The following is an 18,060-nucleotide window of genomic DNA, read 5'->3' as shown; positions in this document are numbered from 1 at the left end:
CATTTATATGGCACTGAAGAGAACTCCGCCCACATCCAACAAATCTTCCTGGAAACCTGCTCATCGCACACGTCGCAGTTAGATAGCGACAGTCACATTGCTGCACACACAATTCCAATGCTAAATTATAAAAACTAAATTGTGGAAAAAAAAACACATAAATAAATAAATAAATAAATTGCGTCACTAAAAGCAAAAAATTCCCCAAATCTGTAGAACTGAACGGTGACCGCGCCCCCCGCCTATTATATAGAATAATACACACAACATCCAATCATTATCCACCCATGTCTCCACCCACCTATGTCGCCACCCACCTATGTCTCCACCCACCCACCCATGTCTCCACCCACCCATGTCGCCACCCACCTATGTCGCCACCCATCCATGTCGCCACCCACCCACGTCTCCACCCATCTATGTCGCCACCCACCCACCCATGTCTCCACCCACCTATGTCGCCACCCACCCACCCATGTCTCCACCCACCCATGTCGCCACCCACCTATGTCGCCACCCATCCATGTCTCCACCCACCCATGTCTCCACCCACCTATGTCGCCACCCACCCACCCATGTCTCTATCCCACCCTCCATGCATCCATGTCTCTCTCCCACCCTCCACCCACCTATGTCGCCACCCACCCACCCATGTCTCCACCCACCTAACCATGTCTCCACTCATCCATCCACGTCTCTATCCCACCCTCCACCCACCTATGTCGCCACCCACCCAACCCTCCCTCCATCCACGTCTCTATCTATCCACGATGATGATGATGGGAGGACGAGGAATACAAATGGCCGATGTTGACTGAGGAAGTGAAGTTCCACTTTTACTCCAGACATCAATTTTTCTCCATATGACCAATGCAAATCTTCTCCAGCCCACTCTCCCCTCCTCCATCACCATCATCCTCGCATTCAGGGCGGTGGGAAGGTGAGGCGCAGGATCCAGGAATGGGGGAGGAGATCTCTCAGAACACTTTATCTGAATTTCTCTCCTCCTCAGTTTTGCACATTAGGATTTAGTGTGTAGTCATTTATATAAGAGGCAGAGTGCAGTCACCATTCTATTTCAGAACCCTAACGCGTTTCGCCTGCAGAATGGGCACATAACTCTTTGAGAGAAACGCGTTGGTTGGAGTTACGTTTAGTGGGGGAGGACACATCTCAGTGATCCGGTTTGATAGGAAAAGAAGAGCGCAGTAGGCGTGGTCATGTCCTGGATGGGAAGGAGGCGGAGCTTCTGTGACCTGTGTAGTCACCTGGAGTCGTGTGATTGGATTGGTGGATAGATCACAATATGTTTATTTGCTATAACCGGGAAGTCACGCCGGGATCTCCAATCGATACGTTGTGACGTTCCCGGGAGCTGCAGGCTACTCCGGATATCGGAATGTTCGGAACATTGGCCTCTCCTCCGACGCGGCTCCGATGTTGTTGGTGATTTTGCGGACGCTGCAGAACTCGGACACCTGTGGGGGGATGGGCATCACAGGCTCATCATGTGACAGCAGCGGGCTCAGTGGGGGAGGGGAAGGAGGAGACTCCTCTTTACAGCCAAGGATTAGCGGATTGTCCGTCTTCCTGTAGATGGCGCCGTCCCTGAGCCGGCACATTATACAGCACAGCACATCGGTGGCACAAGTAAAAGGAGGCGTGTCTGTCCGTTTCCGGGAAGCACCAATCACCTGAATGGGAGGAGACAAAATAAGACAAGTCATGACCCAGCGATGACCCCACAGAGGGGCGGAGCGGTGACTTAACTGTCCTATAAATGAGATCTCCGCCCCCCAGTGTATGAGATCTCCACCCCCCTCAGGTACACATCCCATAATACTGTCCTATAAATGAGATCTCCGCCCCCCAGTGTATGAGATCTCCGCCCCCCTCAGGTACACATCCCATAATACTGTCCTATAAATGAGATCTCCGCCCCCCAGTGTATGAGATCTCCGCCCCCCTCAGGTACACATCCCATAATACTGTCCTATAAATGAGATCTCCGCCCCCCAGTGTATGAGATCTCCGCCCCCCTCAGGTACACATCCCATAATACTGTCCTATAAATGAGATCTCCGCCCCCCAGTGTATGAGATCTCCGCCCCCCAGTGTATGAGATCTCCGCCCCCAGTGTATGAGATCTCCGCCCCCCAGTGTATGAGATCTCCGCCCCCCTCAGGTACACATCCCATAATACTGTCCTATAAATGAGATCTCCGCCCCCCAGTGTATGAGATCTCCGCCCCCCTCAGGTACACATCCCATAATACTGTCCTATAAATGAGATCTCCGCCCCCCAGTGTATGAGATCTCCGCCCCCCAGTGTATGAGATCTCCGCCCCCCTCAGGTACACATCCCGTAAACAATGTTACTTATGTGCTCAGCAGGAAAAGCAAACAAGAGGGAGTTAGCTGACAATTGTCCCCCCAGACCAGTAACCCCCCCTCCCCCCAGGCAAGTTCCATGTTTTTCAGAGATTTGTAGACTGGCCACTAGAGGGCGCTCCCAGTGGCTCAGTGCGATTACTCTGTCTGCCACTATAATTGAAAAGTCATGCGGTACCTTCACCACCAAGGCGTCTATATGGACATAGCGCTCTTCCCTCATGACTTGATCCACCAGCTCCAGTATGAAACGCCTCTTTTCCTCCAGACTGGAGATATCGGGGGCCCCCTTCCCCCGTGTAGGGATCAGAGTGAGAACTGGCCCCGCCCCCTCGTCACACAACACCGATGTGTCCAGATACAAAGACCCTGCAACACACAACATGCAGAGGGATGTCTGGGGGCGGTGTCAGTGTACAGGGTGTGTCAGGGTGGGAGGAGGGCGGTGACAGTGTAGAGGGTGTGTCAGGGTGGTGTCAGTGTAGAGGGTGTGTCAGTGTAGAGGGTGTGTCAGTGTACAGGGTGTGTCAGGGTGGGGGGAGGGCGGTGTCAGTGTAGAGGGTGGGTCAGGGTGGTGTCAGTATAGAGGGTGTGTCAGGGTGGGAGGTGGGCGGCGTCAGTGTAGAGGGTGTGTCAGGGTGGGAGGGGTGTGTCAGTGTACAGGGTGTGTCAGGGTGGGGGGCGGTGTCAGTGTACAGGGTGTGTCAGGGTGGGGGGGCGGTGTCAGTGTAGAGGGTGTGTCAGGGTGAGAGGGGGCGGTGTCAGTGTAGAGGGTGTGTCAGGGTGGGAGGGGGGCGGTGTCAGTGTAGAGGGTGTGTCAGGGTGGGGGCGGCGTCAGTGTAGAGGGTGTGTCAGGGTGGGGCGGTGTCAGTGTAGAGGGTGTGTCATGGTGGGGGGCGGTGTCAGTGTAAAGGGTGTGTCAGGGTGGGAGGGGGGCGGTGTCAGGGTGGGGGGGGGCGGTGTCCGTGTAGAGGGTGTGTCAGGGTGGGGGGGGGCGGTTTTCAGTGTAGAGGGTGTGTCAGGGTGGGAGGGGGCGGTGTCAGTGTAGAGGGTGTGTCAGGGTGGGAGGGGGCGGTGTCAGTGTAGAGGGTGTGTCAGGGTGGGGGGCGGCGTCAGTGTAGAGGGTGTGCGTCAGGGTGGGGGGGGTGTCAGTGTAGAGGGTGTGTCAGGGTGGGGGGCGGTGTCAGTGTACAGGGTGTGTCAGGATGGGGGGCGGTGTCAGTGTACAGGGTGTGAGGAGGGCGGTGTCAGTGTAGAGGGTGTGTCAGGGTGGTGTCAGCGTAGAGGGTGTGTCAGGGTGGGGGGCGGTGTCAGTGTACAGGGTGTGTCGGTGTCAGTGTACAGGGTGTGTCAGGGCGGGGGGTGTCAGTGTACAGGGTGTGTCAGGGGGGGGGCGGGTTTTCAGTGTAGAGGGTGTGTCAGGGTGGGAGGGGGCGGTGTCAGTGTAGAGGGTGTGTCAGGGTGGGAGGGGGGCGGTGTCAGTGTAGAGGGTGTGTCAGGGTGGGGGGCGGCGTCAGTGTAGAGGGTGTGCGTCAGGGTGGGGCGGTGTCAGTGTAGAGGGTGTGTCAGGGTGGGGGGGCGGTGTCAGTGTACAGGGTGTGTCAGGGTGGGGGGCGGTGTCAGTGTACAGGGTGTGTCAGGGTGTGAGGAGGGCGGTGTCAGTGTAGAGGGTGTGTCAGGGTGGTGTCAGTGTAGAGGGTGTGTCAGGGTGGGGGGCGGTGTCAGTGTACAGGGTGTGTCGGTGTCAGTGTACAGGGTGTGTCAGGGCGGGGGGGGTGTCAGTGTACAGGGTGTGTCAGCGTACAGGGTGGGGGGAGGTGTCAGTTTACAGGGTGTGTCAGGGTGGGAGGGGGCGGTGTCAGTGTAGAGGGTGTGGGAGGGGGCGGTGTCAGTGTAGAGGGTGTGTCAGGGTGGGAGGGGGGGGGTGTCAGTGTACAGGGTGGGAGGTGTCAGTGTAGAGGGTGTGTCAGGGTGGAAGGGGGGTTGGTGTCAGTGTACAGGGAGTGTCAGGGTGGGAGGGGCGGTGTCAGTGTACAGGGTGTGGGAGGGGCGGTGTCAGTGTAGAGCAGGGGCGGACTGACCATTCGGTCAGTCGGGCACTTCCCGAGGGCCCGTGGTGGGGGGGGGCCCGGGTCGGCTCAGTCTGCCCCTGGAGGTGCCCGCAGCAGCATATTATTATCCACAGAATTAAAAACAGTGCCATTGAACTATTAAATGCCACCCGGTTGATGTGGCTGTATAAGCGGTTTGGAGGTGTGAGCTGGCCGGGGTGGATGGCTCATCAGAGCTGTGAGCCGTGCAGGGATGTTCAGACAGTGACAGGCGCTCCGGCCACCTCTCCCCCTTCTCTCCCCTGGGGAATTCAGCTGAGGGGGCGGGGCCATAAGTCACTGCCGTGGGGTCCAGTCTGTGAAGGAGCTGGAGGGAGAGTGCACAGCACAGCACAAAGAGCGGATGGGACTGAGACAGCTTCAAATTCCAAAACGGCATCCACACTGATCTGCCTTGTGTGCAGCAGGTCAGTGTGATAATGAAATCAGTGCAGTTACTGTGTCTGTGTGTTGTTAGAAGAGCCATGCTGAGTGTTACTTCCTGGTTCCTTTTTTCTTGCCCTGTACTGTGTGCCTATTTACCAGGTGGCAGGTCAGGTGCTATTCACTGGTACACACTGATATCTGGTACACTGAATGCCACTCAATGCACTCAGTGTATAGATATCAGTGTTATATAGGGAATAGCACTTAGCCCTGGTTCACATCGGAGCAATTTGCCAATGCGATTTGACATGTCAAATCGCATGGCAATGGCACTACCCGAATCGGTGCGATGCCCCATTTGTGGCACCGCACTGATTCCCAAACGTAGTTTCTGTACAACTTTTAGTGACTTCTGGGTGCAATTTCCATAGACATCTGTGCAGCAACCCGCACAGATGTCTCTTGAAATCGCCCGCCAAACTCGCACTGACATGTGGGTATGAAATCGTGCGAGTTTAGCTGAACTTGCAGGATTTCATTCCCGCTGTCAGTGTGAACCTGGGCTAAGTGAGTGTTATTCTCTATATATATATATATATAATTATTGAAATGTATACACTGAGTGCTTTTCCCTAAGGCCCCTTTCACACGTGCGGACCGTATGTCCGCTTTTTCATCCATCGGTTTGCGGATGAAAAAGGGACATACACCCATTGCGGGTGTCAGCGGATAAACATCCGCTGACACCCGATCTTGTCCACCTCCACAAAGATCCAATTTTGCAGACGGAAGAAAACACTATTTTTTCTTCTGTCTGCGGATCAGATGAACGCGGACAGATGGTCCGTGTGCATCAGATCCCCCCATAGGGGAGAGCGGAGAAAAGACAGGGCGGTCCCTGCACAGTGTGTGAGGACCGCCCTGTCATCCGCCGGCTCAGCGGGGATCAACAGAGCAAGCGGAGCATACAGAGGTGGATCATCACTGATCCGCCCCGTGTGAAAGGGGCCTTAGTCCGCTTTCACACTGGGAAGTTTTTAATGCGCTTTTGGGCTAAAATAGCGCCTGTAAAACGTCTCCTCTGCAGTGTAAATGTGAAAGCCTAAGTACTTTCACACTGGGGTGATGCGCTGGCAGGACGTTAAAAAATTTCCTGCAAGCAGCATCTTTGGAGTGGTGAAGGAGCGGTGTGTACACCGCTCCTGCCCATTGAAATGCAGCAGTGCTTTGCGGGTTGTTTTATCCCTTTTTCGGACAATAACGGGGGTTAAAAGCGCTAGCACTAGCGGCCTAATACCTCCACAAAAATTACAGTAAAGCGCCGCTTTTTAGCGGCACTTTACCACCGCCCCAGTGTAAAAGCGGCCTAATACTGTCATCTGTACACTAAGAATGCTCCTTACATTGGTGATCAGTGAGAAGAATGTCCCTTACATTGGTGATCAGTGGGAAGAAAGTTCCTTACATTGGTGATCAGTGAGAAGAATGTCCCTTACATTGGTGATCAGTGAGAAGAATGTCCCTTACATTGGTGATCAGTGAGAAGAATGTTCCTTACATTGGTGATCAGTGAGAAGAATGTTCCTTACATTGGTGATCAGTGAGAAGAATGTCCCTTACATTGGTGATCAGTGAGAAGAATGTCCCTTACATTGGTGATCAGTGAGAAGAATGTCCCTTACATTGGTGATCAGTGGGAAGAATGTCCCTTACATTGGTGATCAGTGAGAAGAATGTCCCTTACATTGGTGATCAGTGAGAAGAATGTTTCTTACATTGGTGATCAGTGGGAAGAATGTCCCTTACATTGGTGATCAGTGAGAAGAATGTCCCTTACATTGGTGATCAGTGGGAAGAATGTCCCTTACATTGGTGATCAGTGAGAAGAATGTTCCTTACATTGGTGATCAGTGGGAAGAATGTTCCTTACATTGGTGATCAGTGGGAAGAATGTCCCTTACATTGGTGATCAGTGAGAAGAATGTTCCTTACATTGGTGATCAGTGGGAAGAATGTTCCTTACATTGGTTATCAGTGGGAAGAATGTCCCTTACATTGGTGATCAGTGGGAAGAATGTCCCTTACATTGGTGATCAGTGGGAAGAATGTCCCTTACATTGGTGATCAGTGGGAAGAATGTCCCTTACATTGGTGATCAGTGGGAAGAATGTCCCTTACATTGGTGATCCGTGAGAAGAATGTCCCTTACATTGGTGATCAGTGAGAAGAATGTCCCTTACATTGGTGATCAGTGGGAAGAAAGTTCCTTACATTGGTAATCAGTGGGAAGAATGTCCCTTACATTGGTGATCAGTGGGAAGAATGTCCCTTACATTGGTGATCAGTGAGAAGAATGTCCCTTACATTGGTGATCAGTGAGAAGAATGTTCCTTACATTGGTGATCAGTGGGAAGAATGTCCTTACATTGGTGATCAGTGGGAAGAATGTCCCTTACATTGGTGATCAGTGGGAAGAATGTCCCTTACATTGGTGATCAGTGAGAAGAATGTCCCTTACATTGGTGATCAGTGGGAAGAATGTCCCTTACATTGGTGATCAGTGAGGAGAATGTCCCTTACATTGGTGATCAGTGAGAAGAATGTCCCTTACATTGGTGATCAGTGAGAAGAATGTTTCTTACATTGGTGATCAGTGGGAAGAATGTCCCTTACATTGGTGATCAGTGGGAAGAATGTCCCTTACATTGGTGATCAGTGGGAAGAATGTCCCTTACATTGGTGATCCGTGAGAAGAATGTCCCTTACATTGGTGATCAGTGAGAAGAATGTCCCTTACATTGGTGATCAGTGGGAAGAATGTTCTTTACATTGGTGATCAGTGAGAAGAATGTTCTTTACATTGGTGATCAGTGGGAAGAATGCTCCTAACATTGGTGATCAGTGGGAAGAATGTCCCTTACATTGGTGATCAGTGGGAAGAATGTCCCTTACATTGGTGATCAGTGGGAAGAATGTCCCTTACATTGGTGATCAGTGGGAAGAATGTCCCTTACATTGGTGATCAGTGGGAAGAAAGTTCCTTACATTGGTAATCAGTGGGAAGAATGTCCCTTACATTGGTGATCAGTGAGAAGAATGCTCCTTACATTGGTGATCAGTGGGAAGAATGTCCCTTACATTGGTGATCAGTGAGAAGAATGTCCCTTACATTGGTGATCAGTGGGAAGAATGTTCTTTACATTGGTGATCAGTGAGAAGAATGTTCTTTACATTGGTGATCAGTGGGAAGAATGTTCCTTACATTGGTGATCAGTGGGAAGAATGTCCCTTACATTGGTGATCAGTGGGAAGAATGTCCCTTACATTGGTGATCAGTGGGAAGAATGTCCCTTACATTGGTGATCAGTGGGAAGAATGTCCCTTACATTGGTGATCAGTGGGAAGAATGTCCCTTACATTGGTGATCAGTGGGAAGAATGTTCCTTACATTGGTAATCAGTGGGAAGAATGTCCCTTACATTGGTGATCAGTGGGAAGAATGTCCCTTACATTGGTGATCAGTGGGAAGAATGTCCCTTACATTGGTGATCAGTGGGAAGAATGTCCCTTACATTGGTGATCAGTGGGAAGAATGTCCCTTACATTGGTGATCAGTGGGAAGAATGTCCCTTACATTGGTGATCAGTGGGAAGAATGTTCCTTACATTGGTAATCAGTGGGAAGAATGTCCCTTACATTGGTGATCAGTGGGAAGAATGTCCCTTACATTGGTGATCAGTGAGAAGAATGTCCCTTACATTGGTGATCAGTGGGAAGAATGTTCCTTACATTGGTGATCAGTGGGAAGAATGTCCCTTACATTGGTGATCAGTGGGAAGAATGTCCCTTACATTGGTGATCAGTGGGAAGAATGTCCCTTACATTGGTGATCAGTGGGAAGAATGTCCCTTACATTGGTGATCAGTGAGAAGAATGTCCCTTACATTGGTGATCAGTGGGAAGAATGTTCTTTACATTGGTGATCAGTGAGAAGAATGTTCTTTACATTGGTGATCAGTGGGAAGAATGCTCCTAACATTGGTGATCAGTGGGAAGAATGTCCCTTACATTGGTGATCAGTGGGAAGAATGTCCCTTACATTGGTGATCAGTGGGAAGAATGTCCCTTACATTGGTGATCAGTGAGAAGAATGTCCCTTACATTGGTGATCAGTGAGAAGAATGTCCCTTACATTGGTGATCAGTGAGAAGAATGTCCCTTACATTAGTGATCAGTGAGAAGAATGTCCCTTACATTGGTGATCAGTGGGAAGAATGTCCCTTACATTGGTGATCAGTGGGAAGAATGTCCCTTACATTGGTGATCAGTGGGAAGAATGTCCCTTACATTGGTGATCAGTGGGAAGAATGTCCCTTACATTGGTGATCAGTGGGAAGAATGTTCTTTACATTGGTGATCAGTGAGAAGAATGTTCTTTACATTGGTGATCAGTGGGAAGAATGCTCCTAACATTGGTGATCAGTGGGAAGAATGTCCCTTACATTGGTGATCAGTGGGAAGAATGTCCCTTACATTGGTGATCAGTGGGAAGAATGTCCCTTACATTGGTGATCAGTGAGAAGAATGTCCCTTACATTGGTGGTCAGTGGCAAGAATTTTTTAATTCCTATAATAAACATGTATTTTGAACATTGTGTAGAGAAATTCTTTGAACGCATGCAATGTGGGCAGTGCAGTATGTAGGTGGGACTTTGTGTGGATATAGCTTGAACGTGGGCGGGGACACATGGGCGGAGACACAGGGGGCCCCATGATCTCCTTTTGCCCGGGGGCCCCATGAGCTGTCAGTCCGCCCCTGGTGTAGAGGGTGTGGGAGGGGGCGGTGTCAGTGTAGAGGGTGTGTCAGGGTGGGAGGGGGGGGGGGTGTCAGTGTACAGGGTGGGAGGTGTCAGTGTAGAGGGTGTGTCAGGGTGGGAGGGGGCGGTGTCCGTGTACAGGAAGTGTCGGGGTGGAAGGTGGGGTGGTGTCAGTGTACAGGGTGTGTCAGGGTGGGAGGGGGCGGTGTCAGGGTGGGAGGGGCGGTGTCAGTGTACAGGGTGTGTCAGTGTGCAGGGTGTGTCAGGGTGGGAGGGGGCGGTGTACAGGGTGTGCCAGGGAGGGAGGGGGTGGTGTCAGTGTACAGGGTGTGTCAGGGTGGGAGGGGGCGGTGTCAGGGTGGAAGGGGCGGTGTCAGTGTACAGGAAGTGTCGGGGTTGAAGGTGGGGTGGTGTCAGTGTAGAGGGTGTGTCAGGGTGGGAGGGGGCGGTGTCAGGGTGGGAGGGGCGGTGTCAGTGTACAGGAAGTGTCGGGCTGGAAGGTGGGATGGTGTCAGTGTACAGGGTGTGTCAGGGTGGGAGGGGGCGGTGTCCGTGTACAGGAAGTGTCGGGGTTGAAGGTGGGGCGGTGTCAGGGTGGGGGGCGGTGTCAGTGTACAGGGTGTGTCAGGGTGGGTGGGGTGGTGTCAGTGTACAGGGTGTGTCAGGGTGGGAGGGGGCAGTGTACAGGGTGTGTCAGGGTGGGAGGGGGCGGTGTCAGTGTACAGGGTGTGTCAGGGTGGGAGGGGGCGGTGTCAGTTTAGAGGGTGTGTCAGGGTGGGAGGGGTGGTGTACAGGAAGTGTCGGGTTGAAGGTGGGGCGGTGTCAGTGTACAGGGTGTGTCAGGGTAGGAGGGGGCGGTGTCAGTGTACAGGGTGTGTCAGGGTGGGAGGGGGCAGTGTACAGGGTGTGTCAGGGTGGGGGTGGGCGGCGTCAGTGCAGAGGGTGTGTCAGGGTGGGAGGGGGAGGTGTCAGTGTAGAGGGTGTGTCAGGGTGGGAGGGGGCGGTGTCAGTGTACAGGGTGTGTCAGGGTAGGAGGGGCGGTGTCAGTGTACAGGGTGTGTCAGGGTGGGAGGGGGCGGTGTCAGTGTAGAGGGTGGGAGGGGGCGGTGTCAGTGTAGAGGGTGGGAGGGGGCGGTGTCAGTGTAGAGGGTGTGTCAGGGTGGGGGGGCGGTGTCAGTGTAGAGGGTGGGAGGGGGCGGTGTCAGTGTACAGGGTGTGTCAGGGTGGGAGGGGGCAGTGTACAGGGTGTGTCAGGGTGGGAGGGGGCGGTGTCAGTGTACAGGGTGGGAGGGGGCGGTGTCAGTGTAGAGGGTGTGTCAGGGTGGGAGGGGGCGTTGTACAGGGTGTGTCAGGGTGGGAGGGGGCGGTGTCAGTGTACAGGGTGGGAGGACGGTGTCAGTGTAGAGGGTGTGTCAGGGTGGGAGGGGGCGTTGTACAGGGTGTGTCAGGGAGGGAGGGGCGGTGTCAGTGTACAGGGTGGGAGGGGGCGGTGTCAGTGTACAGGGTGGGAGGACGGTGTCAGTGTAGAGGGTGTGTCAGGGTGGGAGGGGGCGTTGTACAGGGTGTGTCAGGGAGGGAGGGGCGGTGTCAGTGTACAGGGTGTGTCAGTGTAGAGGGTGGGAGGGGGCGGTGTCAGTGTAGAGGGTGGGAGGGGGCGGTGTCAGTGTAGAGGGTGTGTCAGGGTGGGGGGGCGGTGTCAGTGTACAGGGTGTGTCAGTGTACAGGGTGTGTCAGTGTACAGGGTGTGTCAGGGTGGGAGGGGGCAGTGCACAGGGTGTGTCAGGGTGGGAGGGGGCGGTGTCAGTGTACAGGGTGGGAGGACGGTGTCAGTGTACAGGGTGTGTCAGGGTGGGAGGGGCGTTGTACAGGGTGTGTCAGGGAGGGAGGGGCGGGGTCAGTGTACAGGGTGTGTCAGGGTGGGAGGGGGGCGGTGTCAGTGTAGAGGGTGGGAGGGGGCGGTGTCAGTGTAGAGGGTGGGAGGGGGCGGTGTCAGTGTAGAGGGTGTGTCAGGGTGGGAGGGGGCAGTGTACAGGGTGTGTCAGGGTGGGAGGGGGCGGTGTCAGTGTACAGGGTGTGTCAGGGTGGGAGGGGGCGGTGTCAGTTTAGAGGGTGTGTCAGGGTGGGAGGGGTGGTGTACAGGAAGTGTCGGGTTGAAGGTGGGGCGGTGTCAGTGTACAGGGTGTGTCAGGGTAGGAGGGGGCGGTGTCAGTGTACAGGGTGTGTCAGGGTGGGAGGGGGCAGTGTACAGGGTGTGTCAGGGTGGGAGGGGCGGTGTCAGTGTAGAGGGTGTGTCAGGGTGGTGTTAGTGTAGAGGGTGTGTCAGGGTGGGGGGTGGGCGGCGTCAGTGCAGAGGGTGTGTCAGGGTGGGAGGGGGAGGTGTCAGTGTAGAGGGTGTGTCAGGGTGGGAGGGGGCGGTGTCAGTGTACAGGGTGTGTCAGGGTGGGAGGGGGCAGTGTACAGGGTGTGTCAGGGTGGGAGGGGGCGGTGTCAGTGTACAGGGTGTGTCAGGGTGGGAGGGGGCGGTGTCAGTTTAGAGGGTGTGTCAGGGTGGGAGGGGTGGTGTACAGGAAGTGTCGGGTTGAAGGTGGGGCGGTGTCAGTGTACAGGGTGTGTCAGGGTAGGAGGGGGCGGTGTCAGTGTACAGGGTGTGTCAGGGTGGGAGGGGGCAGTGTACAGGGTGTGTCAGGGTGGGAGGGGCGGTGTCAGTGTAGAGGGTGTGTCAGGGTGGTGTTAGTGTAGAGGGTGTGTCAGGGTGGGGGGTGGGCGGCGTCAGTGCAGAGGGTGTGTCAGGGTGGGAGGGGGAGGTGTCAGTGTAGAGGGTGTGTCAGGGTGGGAGGGGGCGGTGTCAGTGTAGAGGGTGTGTCAGGGTGGGAGGGGGCAGTGTACAGGGTGTGTCAGGGTGGGAGGGGGCGGTGTCAGTGTACAGGGTGGGAGGACGGTGTCAGTGTAGAGGGTGTGTCAGGGTGGGAGGGGCGTTGTACAGGGTGTGTCAGGGAGGGAGGGGCGGTGTCAGTGTACAGGGTGTGTCAGGGTGGGAGGGGGCGGTGTCAGTGTAGAGGGTGGGAGGGGGCGGTGTCAGTGTAGAGGGTGGGAGGGGGCGGTGTCAGTGTAGAGGGTGTGTCAGGGTGGGGGGGCGGTGTCAGTGTACAGGGTGTGTCAGGGTGGGAGGGGGCAGTGTACAGGGTGTGTCAGGGTGGGAGGGGGCGGTGTCAGTGTACAGGGTGGGAGGGGGCGGTGTCAGTGTAGAGGGTGTGTCAGGGTGGGAGGGGGCGTTGTACAGGGTGTGTCAGGGAGGGAGGGGCGGTGTCAGTGTACAGGGTGTGTCAGGGTGGGAGGGGGCGGTGTCAGTGTAGAGGGTGGGAGGGGGCGGTGTCAGTTTAGAGGGTGTGTCAGGGTGGGGGGCGCTGTCAGTGTACAGGGTGGGAGGGGGCGGTGTCAGTGTAGAGGGTGGGTCAGTGTACAGGGTGTGTCAGGGTGGGAGGGGGCAGTGTACAGGGTGTGTCAGGGTGGGAGGGGGCGGTGTCAGTGTACAGGGTGGGAGGACGGTGTCAGTGTAGAGGGTGTGTCAGGGTGGGAGGGGGCGTTGTACAGGGTGTGTCAGGGAGGGAGGGGCGGTGTCAGTGTACAGGGTGGGAGGACGGTGTCAGTGTAGAGGGTGTGTCAGGGTGGGAGGGGCGGTGTCAGTGTACAGGGTGTGTCAGTGTAGAGGGTGGGAGGGGGCGGTGTCAGTGTAGAGGGTGGGAGGGGGCGGTGTCAGTGTAGAGGGTGTGTCAGGGTGGGGGGCGGTGTCAGTGTACAGGGTGTGTCAGTGTACAGGGTGTGTCAGGGTGGGAGGGGGCAGTGTACAGGGTGTGTCAGGGTGGGAGGGGGCGGTGTCAGTGTACAGGGTGGGAGGGGGCGGTGTCAGTGTAGAGGGTGTGTCAGGGTGGGAGGGGGCGTTGTACAGGGTGTGTCAGGGAGGGAGGGGCGGTGTCAGTGTACAGGGTGTGTCAGGGTGGGAGGGGGCGGTGTCAGTGTAGAGGGTGGGAGGGGGCGGTGTCAGTGTAGAGGGTGGGAGGGGGCGGTGTCAGTGTAGAGGGTGTGTCAGGGTGGGGGGGCGGTGTCAGTGTACAGGGTGTGTCAGTGTACAGGGTGTGTCAGTGTACAGGGTGTGTCAGGGTGGGAGGGGGCAGTGTACAGGGTGTGTCAGGGTGGGAGGGGGCGGTGTCAGTGTACAGGGTGGGAGGACGGTGTCAGTGTACAGGGTGTGTCAGGGTGGGAGGGGCGTTGTACAGGGTGTGTCAGGGAGGGAGGGGCGGTGTCAGTGTACAGGGTGTGTCAGGGTGGGAGGGGGCGGTGTCAGTGTAGAGGGTGGGAGGGGGCGGTGTCAGTTTAGAGGGTGTGTCAGGGTGGGGGGCGCTGTCAGTGTACAGGGTGGGAGGGGGCGGTGTCAGTGTAGAGGGTGGGTCAGTGTACAGGGTGTGTCAGTGTACAGGGTGTGTCAGGGTGGGAGGGGGCAGTGTACAGGGTGTGTCAGGGTGGGAGGGGGCGGTGTCAGTGTACAGGGTGGGAGGACGGTGTCAGTGTAGAGGGTGTGTCAGGGTGGGAGGGGGCGTTGTACAGGGTGTGTCAGGGAGGGAGGGGCGGTGTCAGTGTACAGGGTGGGAGGGGGCGGTGTCAGTGTACAGGGTGGGAGGACGGTGTCAGTGTAGAGGGTGTGTCAGGGTGGGAGGGGGCGTTGTACAGGGTGTGTCAGGGAGGGAGGGGCGGTGTCAGTGTACAGGGTGTGTCAGTGTAGAGGGTGGGAGGGGGCGGTGTCAGTGTAGAGGGTGGGAGGGGGCGGTGTCAGTGTAGAGGGTGTGTCAGGGTGGGGGGGCGGTGTCAGTGTACAGGGTGTGTCAGTGTACAGGGTGTGTCAGGGTGGGAGGGGGCAGTGTACAGGGTGTGTCAGGGTGGGAGGGGGCGGTGTCAGTGTACAGGGTGGGAGGACGGTGTCAGTGTACAGGGTGTGTCAGGGTGGGAGGGGCGTTGTACAGGGTGTGTCAGGGAGGGAGGGGCGGTGTCAGTGTACAGGGTGTGTCAGGGTGGGAGGGGGCGGTGTCAGTGTAGAGGGTGGGAGGGGGCGGTGTCAGTGTAGAGGGTGGGAGGGGGCGGTGTCAGTGTAGAGGGTGTGTCAGGGTGGGAGGGGGCAGTGTACAGGGTGTGTCAGGGTGGGAGGGGGCGGTGTCAGTGTACAGGGTGTGTCAGGGTGGGAGGGGGCGGTGTCAGTTTAGAGGGTGTGTCAGGGTGGGAGGGGTGGTGTACAGGAAGTGTCGGGTTGAAGGTGGGGCGGTGTCAGTGTACAGGGTGTGTCAGGGTAGGAGGGGGCGGTGTCAGTGTACAGGGTGTGTCAGTGTACAGGGTGTGTCAGGGTGGGAGGGGGCAGTGTCAGTGTACAGGGTGTGTCAGGGTGGGAGGGGCGTTGTACAGGGTGTGTCAGGGAGGGAGGGGCGGTGTCAGTGTACAGGGTGTGTCAGGGTGGGAGGGGGCGGTGTCAGTGTAGAGGGTGGGAGGGGGCGGTGTCAGTGTAGAGGGTGGGAGGGGGCGGTGTCAGTTTAGAGGGTGTGTCAGGGTGGGGGGCGCTGTCAGTGTACAGGGTGGGAGGGGGCGGTGTCAGTGTAGAGGGTGGGTCAGTGTACAGGGTGTGTCAGTGTACAGGGTGTGTCAGGGTGGGAGGGGGCAGTGTACAGGGTGTGTCAGGGTGGGAGGGGGCGGTGTCAGTGTACAGGGTGGGAGGACGGTGTCAGTGTAGAGGGTGTGTCAGGGTGGGAGGGGGCGTTGTACAGGGTGTGTCAGGGAGGGAGGGGCGGTGTCAGTGTACAGGGTGGGAGGGGGCGGTGTCAGTGTACAGGGTGGGAGGACGGTGTCAGTGTAGAGGGTGTGTCAGGGTGGGAGGGGGGCGTTGTACAGGGTGTGTCAGGGAGGGAGGGGCGGTGTCAGTGTACAGGGTGTGTCAGTGTAGAGGGTGGGAGGGGGCGGTGTCAGTGTGGAGGGTGGGGGGGGGCGGTGTCAGTGTAGAGGGTGTGTCAGGGTGGGGGGGCGGTGTCAGTGTACAGGGTGTGTCAGTGTACAGGGTGTGTCAGGGTGGGAGGGGGCAGTGTACAGGGTGTGTCAGGGTGGGAGGGGGCGGTGTCAGTGTACAGGGTGGGAGGACGGTGTCAGTGTACAGGGTGTGTCAGGGTGGGAGGGGCGTTGTACAGGGTGTGTCAGGGAGGGAGGGGCGGTGTCAGTGTACAGGGTGTGTCAGGGTGGGAGGGGGCGGTGTCAGTGTAGAGGGTGGGAGGGGGCGGTGTCAGTGTAGAGGGTGGGAGGGGGCGGTGTCAGTGTAGAGGGTGTGTCAGGGTGGGAGGGGGCAGTGTACAGGGTGTGTCAGGGTGGGAGGGGGCGGTGTCAGTGTACAGGGTGTGTCAGGGTGGGAGGGGGCGGTGTCAGTTTAGAGGGTGTGTCAGGGTGGGAGGGGTGGTGTACAGGAAGTGTCGGGTTGAAGGTGGGGCGGTGTCAGTGTACAGGGTGTGTCAGGGTAGGAGGGGGCGGTGTCAGTGTACAGGGTGTGTCAGGGTGGGGGGGGGCAGTGTACAGGGTGTGTCAGGGTGGGAGGGGCGGTGTCAGTGTAGAGGGTGTGTCAGGGTGGTGTTAGTGTAGAGGGTGTGTCAGGGTGGGGGGTGGGCGGCGTCAGTGCAGAGGGTGTGTCAGGGTGGGAGGGGGAGGTGTCAGTGTAGAGGGTGTGTCAGGGTGGGAGGGGGCGGTGTCAGTGTACAGGGTGTGTCAGGGTGGGAGGGGGCAGTGTACAGGGTGTGTCAGGGTGGGGGGGGGCGGTGTCAGGGTGGGAGGGGGCAGTGTACAGGGTGTGTCAGGGTGGGGGGGGGGGGGGTGTCAGTGTAGTTTGGGTGAGCGCTGTGTTCAGATGTAATACGCAGCTATTAGTCATCTAAAGACCCGGCTGGAATGGCGTATTGGTTAAGCAGTGTGGGGGAGGGGTGTATTGGTTAAGCAGTGTGTGGGAGGGGCATATTGGTTAAGCAGTGTGGGGGAGGGGTGTATTGGTTAAGCAGTGTGGGGGAGGGGTGTATTGGTTAAGCAGTGTGGGGGAGGGGCGTATTGATTTAGCAGTGTGGGGGAGGGGTGTATTGGTTAAGCAGTGTGGGGGAGGGGTGTATTGGTTAAGCAGTGTGGGGGAGGGGTTTATTGGTTAAGCAGTGTGGGGGAGGGGTGTATTGGTTAAGCAGTGTGGGGGAGGGGTGTATTGGTTAAGCAGTGTGGGGGAGGGGTTTGGGTGTAGTGTAGGGGGGTGTGGCCACGTACCGGTCTCCTCCCGTATTGCCAGGATTCCGGTCTTCGCCGTCAGCGGCTCCAGAGAACTCCTCAGCACTCCTCCAGACACTCCGCTCCGATTCCGGATCTCCTCCTCTGAAATTTCCTGCCAAGGAGGGAAAGATCAGATTGGACGCGGCTCCGCGGGGGGAGGGCTCTGGATCACTCAGAGACCGCCCACGCCGCGGAACTTCGGAACATTTTGGTGAAAATCTATTTACATGGACGGCAAGAAACGCCTCGGCTGGAAGCTTCCGGAACATTCCAGGGGAAGCTCTGCGGATCCTGTCACTAAATGACCAATTCTACGCAGCCCCACCATCCTGAGGGGGGTAAAAGGACAGCATGGAGGGGGGGTGGGGGTCAGGACATACTGTGGAGGAGGGGGGGTCAGGACATCCTGTGGGGGGGCAGAGGACCGCCTGGGGAGAAGGGGGTGGGGTCATAACATCCTCTGGAGGGGGGCAGAGTACAGCCTGGGGAGGGGGGCAGAGGACAGCCTGGGGAGAAGGGGGTGGGGGGCAGACTACCGCCTGTGGAGGGGGGGCAGAGGACAGCCTGGAGAGAAGGGGGTGGGGTCACAACATCCTGTGGAGGGGGGCAGAGGACAGCCTGGGGAGAAGGGGGTGGGGTCACGACATCCTGTGGAGGGGGGCAGAGGACAGCCTGTGGAGGGGGGCAGAGGACAGCCTGTGGAGGGGGGGCAGAGGACCGCCTGGGGAGGGGGGCAGAGGACATCCTGGGGAGGGGGGGGCAGAGGACATCCTGGGGAGGGGGGGCAGAGGACATCCTGGGGAGGGGGGGGGGCAGAGGACATCCTGGGGAGGGGGGGCAGAGGACATCCTGGGAGGGGGGGCAGAGGACATCCTGTGGAGGGGGGGCAGAGGACCGTCTGTGGAGGGGGGGCAGAGGACCGCCTGTGGAGGGGGGCAGAGGACATCCTGGGGAGGGGGGGGGAGGACATCCTGGGGAGGGGGGGGAGGACATCCTGGGGAGGGGGGGCAGAGGACAGCCTGTGGAGGGGGGGCAGAGGACCGCCTGGGGAG

The 18,060-nt window shown here is 57.3% G+C and overlaps 1 protein-coding gene across 1 annotated transcript in view; it reads right to left on the bottom strand.

Annotated features, from left to right (window-relative positions):
* Positions 1 to 751: 751 nt before the first annotated feature.
* LOC120935802 (cullin-9-like) overlaps positions 752 to 18,060 on the bottom strand; it is an 82,487-nt gene continuing 65,178 nt past the window's right edge. The window contains exons 25-27 of the mRNA XM_040347864.1: positions 17,006 to 17,120; positions 2,570 to 2,760; positions 752 to 1,694 (exon numbers count right to left, since the gene is read on the bottom strand). Of these exons, the coding sequence (XP_040203798.1) occupies positions 1,383 to 1,694; positions 2,570 to 2,760; positions 17,006 to 17,120 (618 nt within the window). The 3' untranslated portion in view covers positions 752 to 1,382. The remainder of the gene's footprint in view (positions 1,695 to 2,569; positions 2,761 to 17,005; positions 17,121 to 18,060) is intronic.

Source organism: Rana temporaria, chromosome 4, assembly GCF_905171775.1.
Source record: "Rana temporaria chromosome 4, aRanTem1.1, whole genome shotgun sequence".
In the NCBI taxonomy this organism is placed as follows: Eukaryota; Metazoa; Chordata; class Amphibia; order Anura; family Ranidae; genus Rana; species Rana temporaria.
Note: the sequence above shows the minus strand (reverse complement) of the source record. Positions and strands in the feature narration are given on the sequence as shown.